This window comes from Homarus americanus, unplaced genomic scaffold, assembly GCF_018991925.1.
Source record: "Homarus americanus isolate GMGI-L3 unplaced genomic scaffold, GMGI_Hamer_2.0 scaffold26591, whole genome shotgun sequence".
NCBI classification, from domain to species: Eukaryota; Metazoa; Arthropoda; class Malacostraca; order Decapoda; family Nephropidae; genus Homarus; species Homarus americanus.
Window position 1 is genome coordinate 208,334 of NW_024755595.1, and position 14,167 is coordinate 222,500.

Sequence of the window (14,167 nt, forward strand, 5' to 3'; positions counted from 1 at the left end):
TGGTTCATATCACTAATTATTGTTTCAGTTGATGGTTCATGTCACTAATTATTGCTTCAGTTGATGGTTCATGTCACTAATTATTGCTTCAGTTGATGGTTCTTCTTGTGTTACAGATCTTTCACACTTGTTGGTCAGCGAAGCCTATGGTTTTTTTTTCCCCCTGACTGTCAATGAACCCTTTGTCATCCCATGCAAACCTACCTTCCCTGATGTTGAAGTATCCCTTGAAAAAATTCAAACTAATGAAGAATATGTAAGTACAGTGCAATTCTGTCTACTTGTTTTGTGGATGAATGTAGGACGTTTGGTTGGGACCCAATTAGCCCCCTTCAGTACAGTATGACATCTCACCTGAAGATTAAGTATGATATGTCACCCGGCGGGTAAGGTTAGGTAAGGTTGGATTGGGATAGGTTGGGTTAGGTTAGGCTGAATTAAGTTAGGTTGTGTTAGGTTAGGCTGAATTAAGTTAGGTTGTGTTAGGTTAGGCTGAATTAAGTTAGGTTGTGTTAGGTTAGGCTGAATTAAGTTAGGTTGTGTTAGGTTAGGCTGAATTAAGTTAGGTTATGTTAGGTTAGGCTGAATTAAGTTAGGTTGTGTTAGGTTAGGCTGAATTAAGTTAGGTTGTGTTAGGTTAGGCTGAATTAAGTTAGGTTGTGTTAGGTTAGGCTGAATTAAGTTAGGTTGTGTTAGGTTAGGCCGAATTAAGTTAGGTTGTGTTAGGTTAGGCTGAATTAAGTTAGGTTGTGTTAGGTTAGGCTGAATTAAGTTAGGTTGTGTTAGGTTAGGCTGAATTAAGTTAGGTTGTGTTAGGTTAGGCTGAATTAAGTTAGGTTGTGTTAGCTTAGGCCGAATTAAGTTAGGTTGTGTTAGGTTAGGTTAAATTAGGTTAGGATATAAATTATTTGAATAAAATTATTTCGTGTTTCAGCATTTGGTGTATTAAGCTATATAATGGATAATTGATCTATAACAAAAGATAAATCTGCTTTATATATTAACCTTCCGCTCATTATCATACATTTAGAAGATAATAAATAGTTTCACTTTGCTTTATAATACAGGGCAAGTTTATATATATTACAGTGTGCGTGTGTGTCTAATATGTGTTATTGTGAAGCATATTCAATTATTAACTTTGAGCACTTTCTCTCTTTTAATAGATGAACTTCTATTTTGTTCTGAATGAGAGAAGTAATACCGGGTGTTTTTCCGATTTAAGTTGAAAATAGAAGGGAGATGGCATGTGTTCACTATACCACCACCTCTACCACTGTGCCTCATCCTCTACCACTGTACCTCCTCCTCTACCACTGTGCCTCATCCTCTACCACTGTACCTCCTCCTCTACCACTGTACCTCCTCCTCTACCACTGTACCTCATCCTCTACCACTGTGCCTCATCCTCTACCACTGTGCCTCCTCCTCTACCACTGTACCTCATCCTCTACCACTGTACCTCCTCCTCTACCACTGTGCCTCATCCTCTACCACTGTACCTCATCCTCTACCACTGTACCTCCTCCTCTACCACTGTGCCTCATCCTCTACCACTGTACCTCATCCTCTACCACTGTACCTCCTCTACCTTCCCATTTATCTTTTCTTACCCTCGCTGTCCCCAAGATCTCGTCCCCACCCTAAATACTTCTCTCTTCCCCCCACAGGACCCTCGGGAGGGTTTCAAAAAATATTTCACACATGAAGATACAGACATTTGTTTGGCCAAGTACCTGAACTTGACTGAACAGGTAGATATGATTTTTCAAAAATGTTAGTATCCCACAAGTTTTCCCTGTAAGCTGATGCTATCATTTCCTCTTCAGCTTGACAGAGAGCTTGATCTAGGACTTGCAAAATGGTCACTGTTAAGAAAGTCCTGTACAAAAAGAAGTACTTACTAACTCATTTATTTGTCATACAGTTCACACAAACCTACCAAGATTATTGTAGGTTGGTTAATTGAATTGGGCTCTTGACAGATAAGGTAGAAAGAAGAGCAGTCTAGCAATACTCTTTGTGGTACTTTTCAACTGTTGACCATGTTGCACCCAAATAGTTTTGCTTTTACCATGAAAAGAACACCGTTGATGACTTAATGCTGTGCTTCTTCTCCAGACTTAGCTTAATGCAAGTGAGACACAATGCCAGATCTTTGCTGACAAGTATGTACTGTATACTAATATTATAACATGCTTCAGGCTGCCACTAACCTGTGTACTAAAACATTAACTAAAAACTAAAGCAAGTTCTCAGCCACTGACTGTACTGTGGTGCTGATGAAATGAATCTGTATTTTTGTAGCTTTGACACTTGACAATCTCTTATAAGTTTTGCTGAGGTTGTAAACTAACATCTTTGTGCTTACCAGTTGTTGTATGACACCAGTTGTGGTACAGCAATTGATGTACACCACCATATTGTACTTGTTACCATAACTAATCTACAATGAAGTTGTATCTGTCTATATTACATAACTAATGTTCCAAGGGGGTGTAGGTGGTGACCCTCACTACAGGTTTCCTGGTCCCCGGTTTCCTCCTGTACTAACACTGGATTGACTAACACCCCAGCAGCTAGTAAGTTAAAAGGTGGGGAAAAATTATATATAAATAATAAAAAAAAAAGATAATTTGTTTACTATGAATCTCTTACAACATGTGTGACATAACATATAAGAGTGAGGCTATTATTAATATTTTTTATACTGTATTATTATTATTAAATACCATCATTGTACTATTGTTATCATTGATACTACTACTATTACCACTGTTGTTAAAGTTTGCATTTGTTTGTAAATAAATAATTTAGGGATGACATCTTTTTCCTTGTGATTGGATAAAATTTACTGTTAATTTTACTTTTCTATAAGCACTATCAAATTAAACTAGAAGTAGTTACTGTAGAATGATCACAAGAATTAAACTTAAAAGTTGTATCGGGAATGACAATGCATCCTGTTAGAGCTCAAAGGTGTCCTTGTATAAAAACATCACCATTGCTTAAGGTTTATTTAATTTTAAAGTGAAGCCTCTGTTTAATGGACTGCAGGGAGAGAAAAGTCCATTATATCGAAGACTCGTTAGATATGATACCCCTGTCTAATTGATTATATGGAGACAGAAGTTCATTCAATGGAGGTCTCATTTTTATCTTAATTTTCCGGCGTTAGGTTTCGGTATGGCTAAAGTCACTTGTGTTTCGACATAACTGCCGTATCAGTTCGAGCTTCCTTCTTCACGCTATAAATCACGAGTCATTGATTTTAGAAAGGCATCACTTTGTTATTCTCCTCTGAAGCGTCTGTTTGAATCGTTGTGTGATGGAGGAGTGTGTAGTGTAGGAATTTGTTGGGAGTGTATGGTGGAGAAGTGTGTTTTGGAGTGTGTATATTAGTGGAGGAGTGGTAGTGTGTAGAGAAGGATAGAGTGTGTAGTGGTGGCAGAAGAGGAGTGTGTGTGTGTGTGTGTTAGGGTATGGTGATAAGAGTGCTGTACAGGCATCAGTCATGAAAGTATTAACAGCTGTATGGTGGTTTTCTGTGTTGGTGGTGGAGATCATGGGAGAAGGGCAGACGACAAGCCATTATGAGTCAACCAGCTGCCCGATCCAGCAGTATCAGCGTCTCATCAACCGCTCATCCTTCATCGTCATCGGCTTGGTGTACCACATCACGTCCCCATCCTTGTCCTCTAACTTTACATACGACGTGAACATCAGTGTCACCAGTGTCTTGAAGCCTTGTTCCGGGAACTCCACGAACTGGCAACATTCCCTGACGTATCCTGAAGTAGATTCTATGGATCAAGTTGACGGTGATGTAAGCTCTGATGATGAGGTGATGACCCAACAGCAACCCCTTCATCTCAAGGACCAGACCAAGTACTTGTTGTTCCTGAAGGGCAATACCACAGATAATTCAATCATTCTTAGGGCTTTTAAAAAGTCAAGTGAGAAATTTCAGGGCATCTCAGCATGTCTCACCAGTGAGTAATAGTGGTAGCAGTTTTTGTTGTTGTGATCATAAGATCAGTAATAGTAGTAATACCTGTAGTTTGATATTAGTACAGTTGTAGTGATAGTAGTATAGAAGTAGTAATAGTTGTTGTGATAGTGTGTGTGTATGTGTACATGATAGTGTGTGGAGAGATATACAGGTACATATACTGTACTGTAGAGAGAGAGAGAGAGAGAGAGAGAGAGAGAGAGAGAGAGAGAGAGAGAGAGAGAGAGAGAGAGAGAGCATGTTACAGTATATATATATTTGTTTATCAAGGATGTGCGTATCACTTCACAGTATTTATAGATATTGTACTGTGGTTGTCTCGATCGAACAAAATGATAAGATATTTCCTACCTAGTCATCCTGTCAGTCTAGTGGATGTTTTACCAAGTTGTAATCAGCATTTAACTTCCTGAAACACCTCTGACAAGTTCATCATTGTTTGGGTGCAGGTTACCTCCCATGTTGTCTAAGGGTGGTGGAGAACCATGTCGCTCCTACTACAAAGTGTTGTGGTGGTTGTGTTTGTGTGTCTGGAGGTGGTGATCAGTGTGTCCCACTTTTGTCTCGACCCCCAAAACAGCAAAACCCATCTTAAAGAAGCTGTCGACGTCTCTGACATTGCCATCATTGCCATCTTGCGACACAAAGACGAGAGCAGTTACCCTAAACTCAGAGTGAAACTGCAAACCCAGTACTTATTAGAGCAGTGGATCTTCGGCAGCCCGCAGAGATGTTGTAATGAAAAAAATTTCGAAATTTTCTATCTGAATAAGCAGCAGGATGAAGACACGGACGGGTGCAGGCTGAATGGTTCTCTGGGTGTTAACTTGCACAGTGACAACCTACTCTTCTTCATGAGAGCCTTCGACAACTACACCAGATTTGAGCCGTCGACCTTACCCATGAGGATAACGGACATTGACAAAGATCGTAGCTTCTCGTTTATCAGTAACCTGTCAGGTACATCAACCACTGTTTGTGTTATTCACACGTATCGTAATAGCAACGTTTCTAGAAAGTTGTACGGTTTTGTTAGTTTTTTTGAAATGTGTTTTTAACCCCACAAATCCCCTCAACTTCAAGCCCTGCCCACTTTGTATAATAAAAAAATGCATTTTTTAAGTGAAATAAAAAAGTAAAAAAAATAAATGGTAAAAATTTGTTTAGTGGCACGGTACACCACAGAAACTACAAAAGAAATAGTTTTCCTATTGTATTTTGTGTTGTTTCAATGAATCTGATCTTCATTTCCACAGCAAATGAGCCATTATGGAGATATGAATCCCCCAATTACCAAAAATCATGGTTGCTGAAAGTGGACATGGCTTTGAAATACTATAGAGGGAAATAATGGGGTAAAATACTAAAAAGAACACGAAATAAACCTTAGAAAACCTTACCTAACTTATAAAAATCCTGAAACTATAAAAAGCTTATATTATTCATGTTTTTGTTGTTTAATATGTGATGGTGGTGTGGTTTTCGGTGTTCAGATGAGGAGGGACCCATAAACTCAAAAACAATTCTTAACCTTTTTACAAGGTTAGGTAAGGTTTGTTTGGTGTTCTTTTTAATTTGTTTCCCCACATTTTCCCTTAACTTCAAAGTCCTGTCCACTTTGAACAACCAATATTGCTATTAATTGGGGAGATCTTATTGATTAAAATACTTGAAAAATATAAATATGCGATGTAAACATAAAAGAATAGAGTACTAATATAGATATTTTTCCTCTTTCTCCCTATATAAATAGAAATATGAAGTTCCGTGGTGTAACTAACACAAATCTTTACCATAAAACTTACAATGGAAGCACTAGAGTACTGTACAGTAAAGCATTTTTATATTTGATTACTTTATCTCCCCATATAAAAATCAACATACACGTAGGGTTCCATGTAAGGACACTACTAAAAAGATAATTAACCATTACTAATAAGTATACAAGCATTGCCGGGTTACCAACATCCATCTTGCTTGTTTTGAATTGCAATTGTGCTGAATCAGCAGCACTGTGGCTTGTGTTGTGCCTATTCTTTCAATTATGCCAAAATAAAAATGTCAATAATGAGTGACTGGCTAATATTTTGTAAACACTGACTTATGAGCCATGAGCCTATACTGTATGCCAGTGTTTGTGGAATAATTACCCAGTATACTGTACTGTACATAACTCTAATTAAGAAGTGATTCATTCCTGGCTGAGTAAACTGAAGGCTACGTAGATGGGACGTTAACCTAGGTTAAAAAAAGTCATGTACATCATATGAGAGTTCTTGGGCTTGGTTACTTAGTATTTTTTTGGAGGGGGGGGGGGGTGAGTGAGGCAAGGTTTGGTAAAAAATTAATTTCTCTACCATTTTTTTAAATGTTCTTGACAACAGTTAGCTTGGTAATTATGAAATATGAGGATAGCAAACATGGGCCAGGACTAACTATACTATACTCGTGTAAAGTTAGGGAGCCAAACCTAACAATTTATATAGTATTAGGAAACAGTTTACAACTTTTCTAAATTAAATTAACTTCCTGGCTATTTAACCTCCAGTCTGACCACCTTGGAATTCTCAGCTAAGTAGCTACTAAGAATTATATATTCCTCCAAATATTCATTACCAACATTGTATCTAGCTTTATAAACATTAAAAAAAATTGTTTTTCATGCCACGACCATTTGCCGGTGTTTGCGTAATAATTACCGAGTTGCCAAATGAAAGCTGCTCGAGGTAAAACTACAGTAGTGTGATACAGCTTTCAAGAATCATTGGCAATGTGTGGTGCTGAATCTGATTATACTTTATTTTTTATTAATTTTTAGCTGCATATGAAGAATTTAACAAAGTAGACAGCTACACAGAGTGATATCTCTCATAATTTTTTTACCCTTAGGCTTCGGGTCACGTCATATGACATTTTGATCTTTGGCGGGCCTATTTGAATAAAAAGGGTATGCCTGGCTAGATTATGTTGCCAAGTAGGTATTTATCTTTTACTCACTAACACATGAAAGCCTCCCAGTCTCTTCTCAGCTTTTGTGATGTAGGAATCTCACCCTTGGACTCCACCATGTGTTTCTACCCCTCAACCCCCAAGCACAAGTCTAGTATTGTGATCAATTACTGGAGCAGTAATAATGATTGTTAATAGTGTAAATAGTAATAACATAGTAAAATAAGTGTCCTGTACCACCTCATGCTGCCTACAAATTAGTGTTGTTTACCTCGTTACTACTGCATCACACACGCCACTTCACCAACATTCTCGATTCTTCTTAGCCCCCTGTGTTGCCAACCTGTGGTAAGGTCATTTATTTATTTCCTGTTTATATCATGCAAGGTCAGTTTGTAAGACTAGGATTGCTTTTTATTTGTTTTTTAAATGTTCCTGAATATATACTCGCTGGGGGGGGGAGAGGGGTGCCGATCATAGCCCGAAGCCCAGTGGTTAAATGTTTATGTGATAGTACAGTATATTACTAACCATGTTACACACCTAAAGACCTCAGTTGATAATGCGCAGTAATAACATGATAAAGAAGAAAAAGAAAAGACATAAGATAACAGTACCGGGTATCTAATAATGGTTAATCATGTCCTGTCTGAACCAAAAAGTTTCATCCACCTTTGTTTACGGTATCAGTTGTGCTGCCTCACGTTTACCACATAAGATATTTATACTCCCAACATAAACCAGAAAATCTCATCATGCCTACGTAGCTTCCATAACGGAGTCATCGTCTTGTGTTTTGATTAACCACTAACACCATAACACCATCATAAACCACTATAACACCACACCACCATGCACCACTATAACACCACAATGCCACAAACCACTTTAACATCACATTTCCACAAACCACTATAACACCACAAACCACTATAACACCACGGACCACTATAACACCTCAAACCAACACCATGGTCACCAGCCATCTATGTGTGTACCTTGCAATCACTCTTCTCTTCTTCAACCTGACCCTCTGCTGGTCAACTGAAGCTCAAGACCCGAAAGTCAACGTGAAGGAACAGTCCATGCTTGAGGATTTAAACCGGGTTTTCTGTCAAACACCAAATGTTGTGTTGGGTAGTCTTGAAAGCCAATTACATCAAAATAACTGCCACTACTCACTCAAAATACAACCACTCTCTATACTTAAGCCAATGCATTGTGATGAAAGTACACTTGTGCTGAACGAAGAAAGTAACCTGATGGAGGTAATTGTGGACGAGTGTTCATTTGGACTGGAGGAAGATGGGTGGGAGCGAACGACCCCCTCCGAGGCACTTGGTAAGGAAGACAATGGATCCAAAAGTGAAGAATCCATGTCTAATGAAGATAACAACAAAGGCATCCCCATTCATGAAGATAAAATCATTCAAAGCTCCAGATTCAATCTGACCGAGGAAAAGAAATATATATTTTTCCTACAGTACATGAGGACCCACAGTCTGGATACATCTTGGTTGACGTGTATGACTTCAATATAGACCTCAAGGCAGATTTTAAAGATGTGGATCAGAACTGCAATAATTTTTCAGGTACTGTATAACCATTTAAAATTGGGCCACCTTTTTTTTCGTTGATGCCTCGGTATTTTACTATTGCTTACTTTTAAGAGTTTTTGTCGATTTTTTTAAGAGATTTACTCTTGTGCTCCCTGGCCAGCCTACTCAGTTTATATGGAGGAATACCTTTAATATTGCCAACCTGTGGTATGGATATATATTTATTTCCATTTTATATCTTGATTGGCCAGTCCAGTAATCCCGTGTTTTTCGTGGGAATTACGTTCCTGAAACCCCTGCGAAAAGCCAAAACCGCGAATACTCTTTTAGGAATCACTGTACCTGTGACCACCAAACAGCTCAGGCAGGTCATTCACTTAACCACGCCATGCTCTCCACTCACGGCCCAGTGGTCACACTAATGCACTGTACCGGCATTTACTAACATCATTATTTGAAACTAATCATATTGTAGTATAATAATGGAAAAATGTAAACATAAATATTATATACAAAAAAAAAATATTTACAAGTAAATACAGTAAACAATTTTATATTTCATTGAGGTCGGCAACACCCGAATTGCCAGCCTCTCCCTGTTGTCCCGGCTTCTGCCCGCCCTCACGCAGTCACGCCAGCCAGCCAGTCCTCTTCCACCCACATTCATCCACCTGAAGACTTCAATTCTGACAAAAGACACAAATGAATTGTCAGTCTTCACCATATCTCGAGCCATAGCTCATACCACCTCTGAGCTTGTCCAATAAAACTGTTTTTTCCGTTAAGGTCATCACTATTCTTGATCTCTTGGTCACTTCAAGTCTTTGCTAGTAATATTTGCCTTTGATGAGGCTGGCTTACATCCCGTAGCCGTGTGGAATGCACGTGGGAGGACAAACAGAAGAGGTAATCACAGTGGCGTTCACAGTACGGTAGGCACGTGTGGACTGAGGCTTCTCGGAGCAGCGGGTGTCTGAGGTGGGAAAGGGTGGCGTCTGTTTGCCGCGCCGCACCGGGGAATATCGAAAATGGCTCAAAAAATTTTTGTTTTGTTTTTAAACTAAAAAAGCACTAGATTACTGTACTTGTTTTTTATTTATTTTTTAAATGTTCCCGAATATACCTGCGAGGGAGGGGGGCATGCCAACTATAGCCCAGGGATTAAAGTTACTGATGTTTTGGACTTGCAACTTCCTCAAGGAGCTTTGTAAAGACAATTGTTAAGAAAATTAAAGTACACATTAATTGGATAATAGTCATTCATCACATTTCAACTACATTACAGTACTGTACCCTGTATTATGAAACCAGGAAGAAAGTAAAAGACAGTATTAACTTTGTGATGAACTAATGCATTTATTTTAGTTAATTTTTCTACAAATTAAAAGTATGGGAGAGATGTTGAGGTGAGCATCCCTCACAAACTTGGACGATATTGAAAATAAGCAATTATGTATTATTTATGTATATATGTGTGTAGGAGGATCAGGTGCTACCATAAGCTGAGGGAAGGGGGGGGGGTGGGGTAGTCTCTCTCAGTAGGTAATGTACAGTCCAGTCCAAGCTCCTTACTTCCAGCAGGATTCCAGGGGAGGGAGGGAGGAGTGGTGGGGGGCTGGTGTTACAATCTTCAGGGATAAGAATAAAGGATGGACAGCCCCTGCTTTTTCATACTCCCTACCTTATTAAATTTAGCGCACTGCTGCCACCATCCTCAGTGTCTGAATATTTAATAAGGAACAAAGGAAACAGCGGTTTGATAAAGTCTGGCTCTGTTGAGTCTCGAAACATTCATTGCAAGAATTTCCTTCACACATCCACCTTGGAGTGTTTCTCTCTCTCAGCTTACTGGTACTTTATGTTCTTCACCACTTGTCAGCTTACTAGCCAGTTAGGCGGTCGGTCTGTTCTATGTTGACATACTCACACTGTCAGCAGGTACTAGACACGCATAGGTTCATGAATGTGCACCATTGTTGGTCGTGTCGTGTCTTGAGCGAGTTCAAACTTGGTGCCGTCCAACACTCTTTAGCAGATTATTCCCAGAGCTCACATTTCTTATTCCAGAGAAGTTTGCTCTGAATATTTTTTGTGCTTGTGACTTCTTTAACTGGAGGCAGTGACCTCTAATGGAGCAACCGTCATCTACCTTCAGATATATACTTTTGCAGTTCGCCTTTGAGGTGTACAGTACAGTATATTTAAGCTTCTATTAGATCATCCCACTATTGCCCTTCTATAGTACTGTATTAACCAGGCAATTGGAGCTATTCTAAACTCTTGGTAAATTGATGCCTGTGGGTACCAGCATCAGTTTGGTGGCCCTCTCTCTCGAAGCCCAAATTTCATAAAACAATCAATGAATCTCTGATGTTCTCAGTCAATTGGTAGTCTTTAGTGTATCTTGGAGACAAAAAAAAATTACTTAACAATTGTGTATCAGTTGAAACACTCTCGACATTACCTCAAAGTAAATAATTGCTAAGACTGTTTTTGTTCTTTGTAAGGAGATTAATAACTTAAGTGTGACCTTGCCACCACTGACCTCCTTCCTACCACCACTGACCTCCTCCCTGCCACCACTGACCTCCTCCCTGCCACCACTGACCTCCTCCCTGCCACCACTGACCTCCTCCCTCCCACCACTGACCACCTCCCTGCCACCACTGAACTCCTCCTGCCCCACTGACCTCCTCCCTGCCACCACTGACCTCCTCCCTGCCACCACTGACCTCCTCCCTGCCACCACTGACCACCTCCCTGCCACCACTGACCTCCTCCCTGCCACCACTGACCTCCTCCCTGCCACCACTGACCTCCTCCCTCCCACCACTGACCACCTCCCTGCCACCACTGACCTCCTCCCTGCCACCACTGAACTCCTCCTTGCCACTGTTGACCCTTTTATGTTTTTCCTTGAACCTTAGAGGGTGACGTACAACAGAACTTTGGGATATGTGATTGAGCGGCCATCAATGACGAAACACGATGGCACATATGCTTGTACCGCCTCATACGAAGACCAATCTGTTAAGACTTTAATCGTCATTCAAGTCTCGGGTAAAATATTCATTAAATTTTACTGAGTGGGATGTGTATACCCATTGTTTTTATGGGTCATTGTGATGTTTATGTCCATTGTTAGTGTGTGTCGTAATGTTTATATCGGTTGTTAGTGTATGGGTCATTGTAATGTTTATATCCGTTGTTAGTGTATGTGTCATTGTAATGTTTATATCTGTTGTTAGTGTATGTGTCATTGTAATGTTTATATCCGTTGTTAGTGTATGGGTCATTGTAATGTTTATATCGGTTGTTAGTGTATGGGTCATTGTAATGATATATCCGTTGTTAGTGTATGGGTCATTGTAATGTTTATATCCGTTGTTAGTGTATGGGTCATTGTTGTTAGTGTATGGGTCATTGTAATGTTATATCCGTTGTTAGTGTATGGGTCATTGTAATGTTTATATCGGTTGTTAGTGTATGGGTCATTGTAATGTTTATATCCGTTGTTAGTGTATGTGTCATTGTAATGTTTATATCTGTTGTTAGTGTATGTGTCATTGTAATGTTTATATCCGTTGTTAGTGTATGGGTCATTGTAATGTTTATATCGGTTGTTAGTGTATGGGTCATTGTAATGATATATCCGTTGTTAGTGTATGGGTCATTGCAATGTTTATATCCGTTGTTAGTGTATGGGTCATTGTAATGTTTATATCCGTTGTTAGTGTATGGGTCATTGTAATGTTTATATCCGTTGTTAGTGTATGGGTCATTGTAATGTTTATATCCGTTGTTAGTGTATGGGTCATTGTAATGTTTATATCCGTTGTTAGTGTGTGGGTCATTGTAATGTTTATATCCGTTGTTAGTGTATGGGTTGTTCATGTTTCTCGTGGGAATATTTGGTGATCTCTTGATTTCTTAGGTCTGTATGTTTATATTAGTAAAATTTTTAGAACTTTAAGCTACAGCATAATGTGGTGTTATATAAACTTAACCTTGTGTACATCTGGTGAAAAAATTTCCTTCATAATTCTTGTGTGAAAAAATTATACCACGAATTAATGTTTTTGATATGGGCCTATGAGGCATACTGTAATTCACAATGAAATTAAAATGAACTATTTTTAAATTTTGAATGAACTAAATTAGGCCTACCCTAATAGGCAGGAAATGTCTCACAATCATGCCTACCAACCCTAGCGAGACAACAGGATTGTTCATTTCCAAATTCATCGGATCCCTCCTAAAAGATACTTTTTTATCGAGTGTACATAATGTGGGGTTAAATTATATAAACTTAACCTTCTGTACATATTGTGGGATTAAACATCCAGACTTACAAAAGACATCATCATTGTGTTATGACATTATCAGTATGCCATGACACTAATCATCTTCACCACACAGCCACTGAGTGTAATTGGTTGATTTACTCAAAACAAACATCCACATTATTACTATTCGTGAATGAAACAACACATACATTTGTTTCTGTCTCACATTTTAATTTTCCATGCATCACACTTGTTAAGATTATGAGTCATTTATTGTTAGGTAGTAGATTGGCCAATCAAATATTGTCGTTCTGCCAATTGTTACAATAGACTCTCGGCTCCTCGCTTGTTATATCTAGTGTCTACTGTACACAACTACTAAAGTTTGCTCGCCTCTCCCCCTGAGCCAAGAACTCCAAGGTTCAGACTCATGAATCCGAAGCATTTATGGCTAGATTAATGTATCAGTCTACTGCTTTGGGTTCATGAGTCTGAATCTTGGGGTTCTTGGTTCAGGAGGAGAGGCGAGTCAAATTTTAGTATGTAGTTGACTTTATATCTTAGCTTGTATTTGCTTGTTCTTTTATCATCTTCTTCCAGCCTTATAAATTTTTCACTTAAACTGCTGCCTAAATCTGACCTGCTTGTGTCATCTGACAACCTAAGTTAAGTGAAAGGGCTTTAATTTACCTAATATTCATGTTCTGAGGAGACACTTCTAACCATCTTTCTGTACTGTACTGTACAATAGTTAAGAGATTTAGTATTATATGAGGTGAAACTATTCAACACAAATATTAACTACTTTGCTGTGCTGTATTCATATGTATACAGTAAACCCTTGTTATTCATGGGGGTTAGGTTCCAAGGAATGGCGTGAATAGGCAGGACCACAAATACCAACTTATACTACCTTAGTGCACTACTGTATACCTATACCAAACCTTTTTAATAATTCAACTTTCTTTGTCAGGGTCACTGACTTCTGCCTTTTACATTTTACTCCACTAGCATCAGTAGCAGTGTTTTATGGGCCATTTCACACAGAAACACTAAAGTTTTGAGAGTACAACACAAGATTCTGTGTGGGGTGACTCGTTGTGCTACGGGAAAAGGCTTGTAATCTAGCCACCTTACCCACCATCTGCTTACCAAATCGTCGAAATCACAAATTGCAAACCCGCAAATGGCAAGGGTTTACTTATTACAGTACTACTGTATACACTGTGCTGTATTCATATTTATACTGTATTTTATCTTCTTCTACACATTCACAAGTAAAATCAGGAATACTGTTGGTTTTCAGATTCCTGGATAACATATGATATTTCAATGAACATTTACACACATACACATGCTGT

At 38.9% G+C, this 14,167-nt stretch overlaps 1 protein-coding gene across 1 annotated transcript in view; it reads left to right on the forward strand.

The window, feature by feature from the left end:
* Positions 1–14,167, forward strand: part of LOC121856587 (vascular endothelial growth factor receptor 1-like) — a 70,199-nt gene that overhangs the window by 25,221 nt on the left and 30,811 nt on the right. The window contains exons 6-7 of the mRNA XM_042352215.1: positions 117–256; positions 11,448–11,580. Coding sequence (XP_042208149.1) covers positions 117–256; positions 11,448–11,580 — 273 coding nt within the window. The remainder of the gene's footprint in view (positions 1–116; positions 257–11,447; positions 11,581–14,167) is intronic.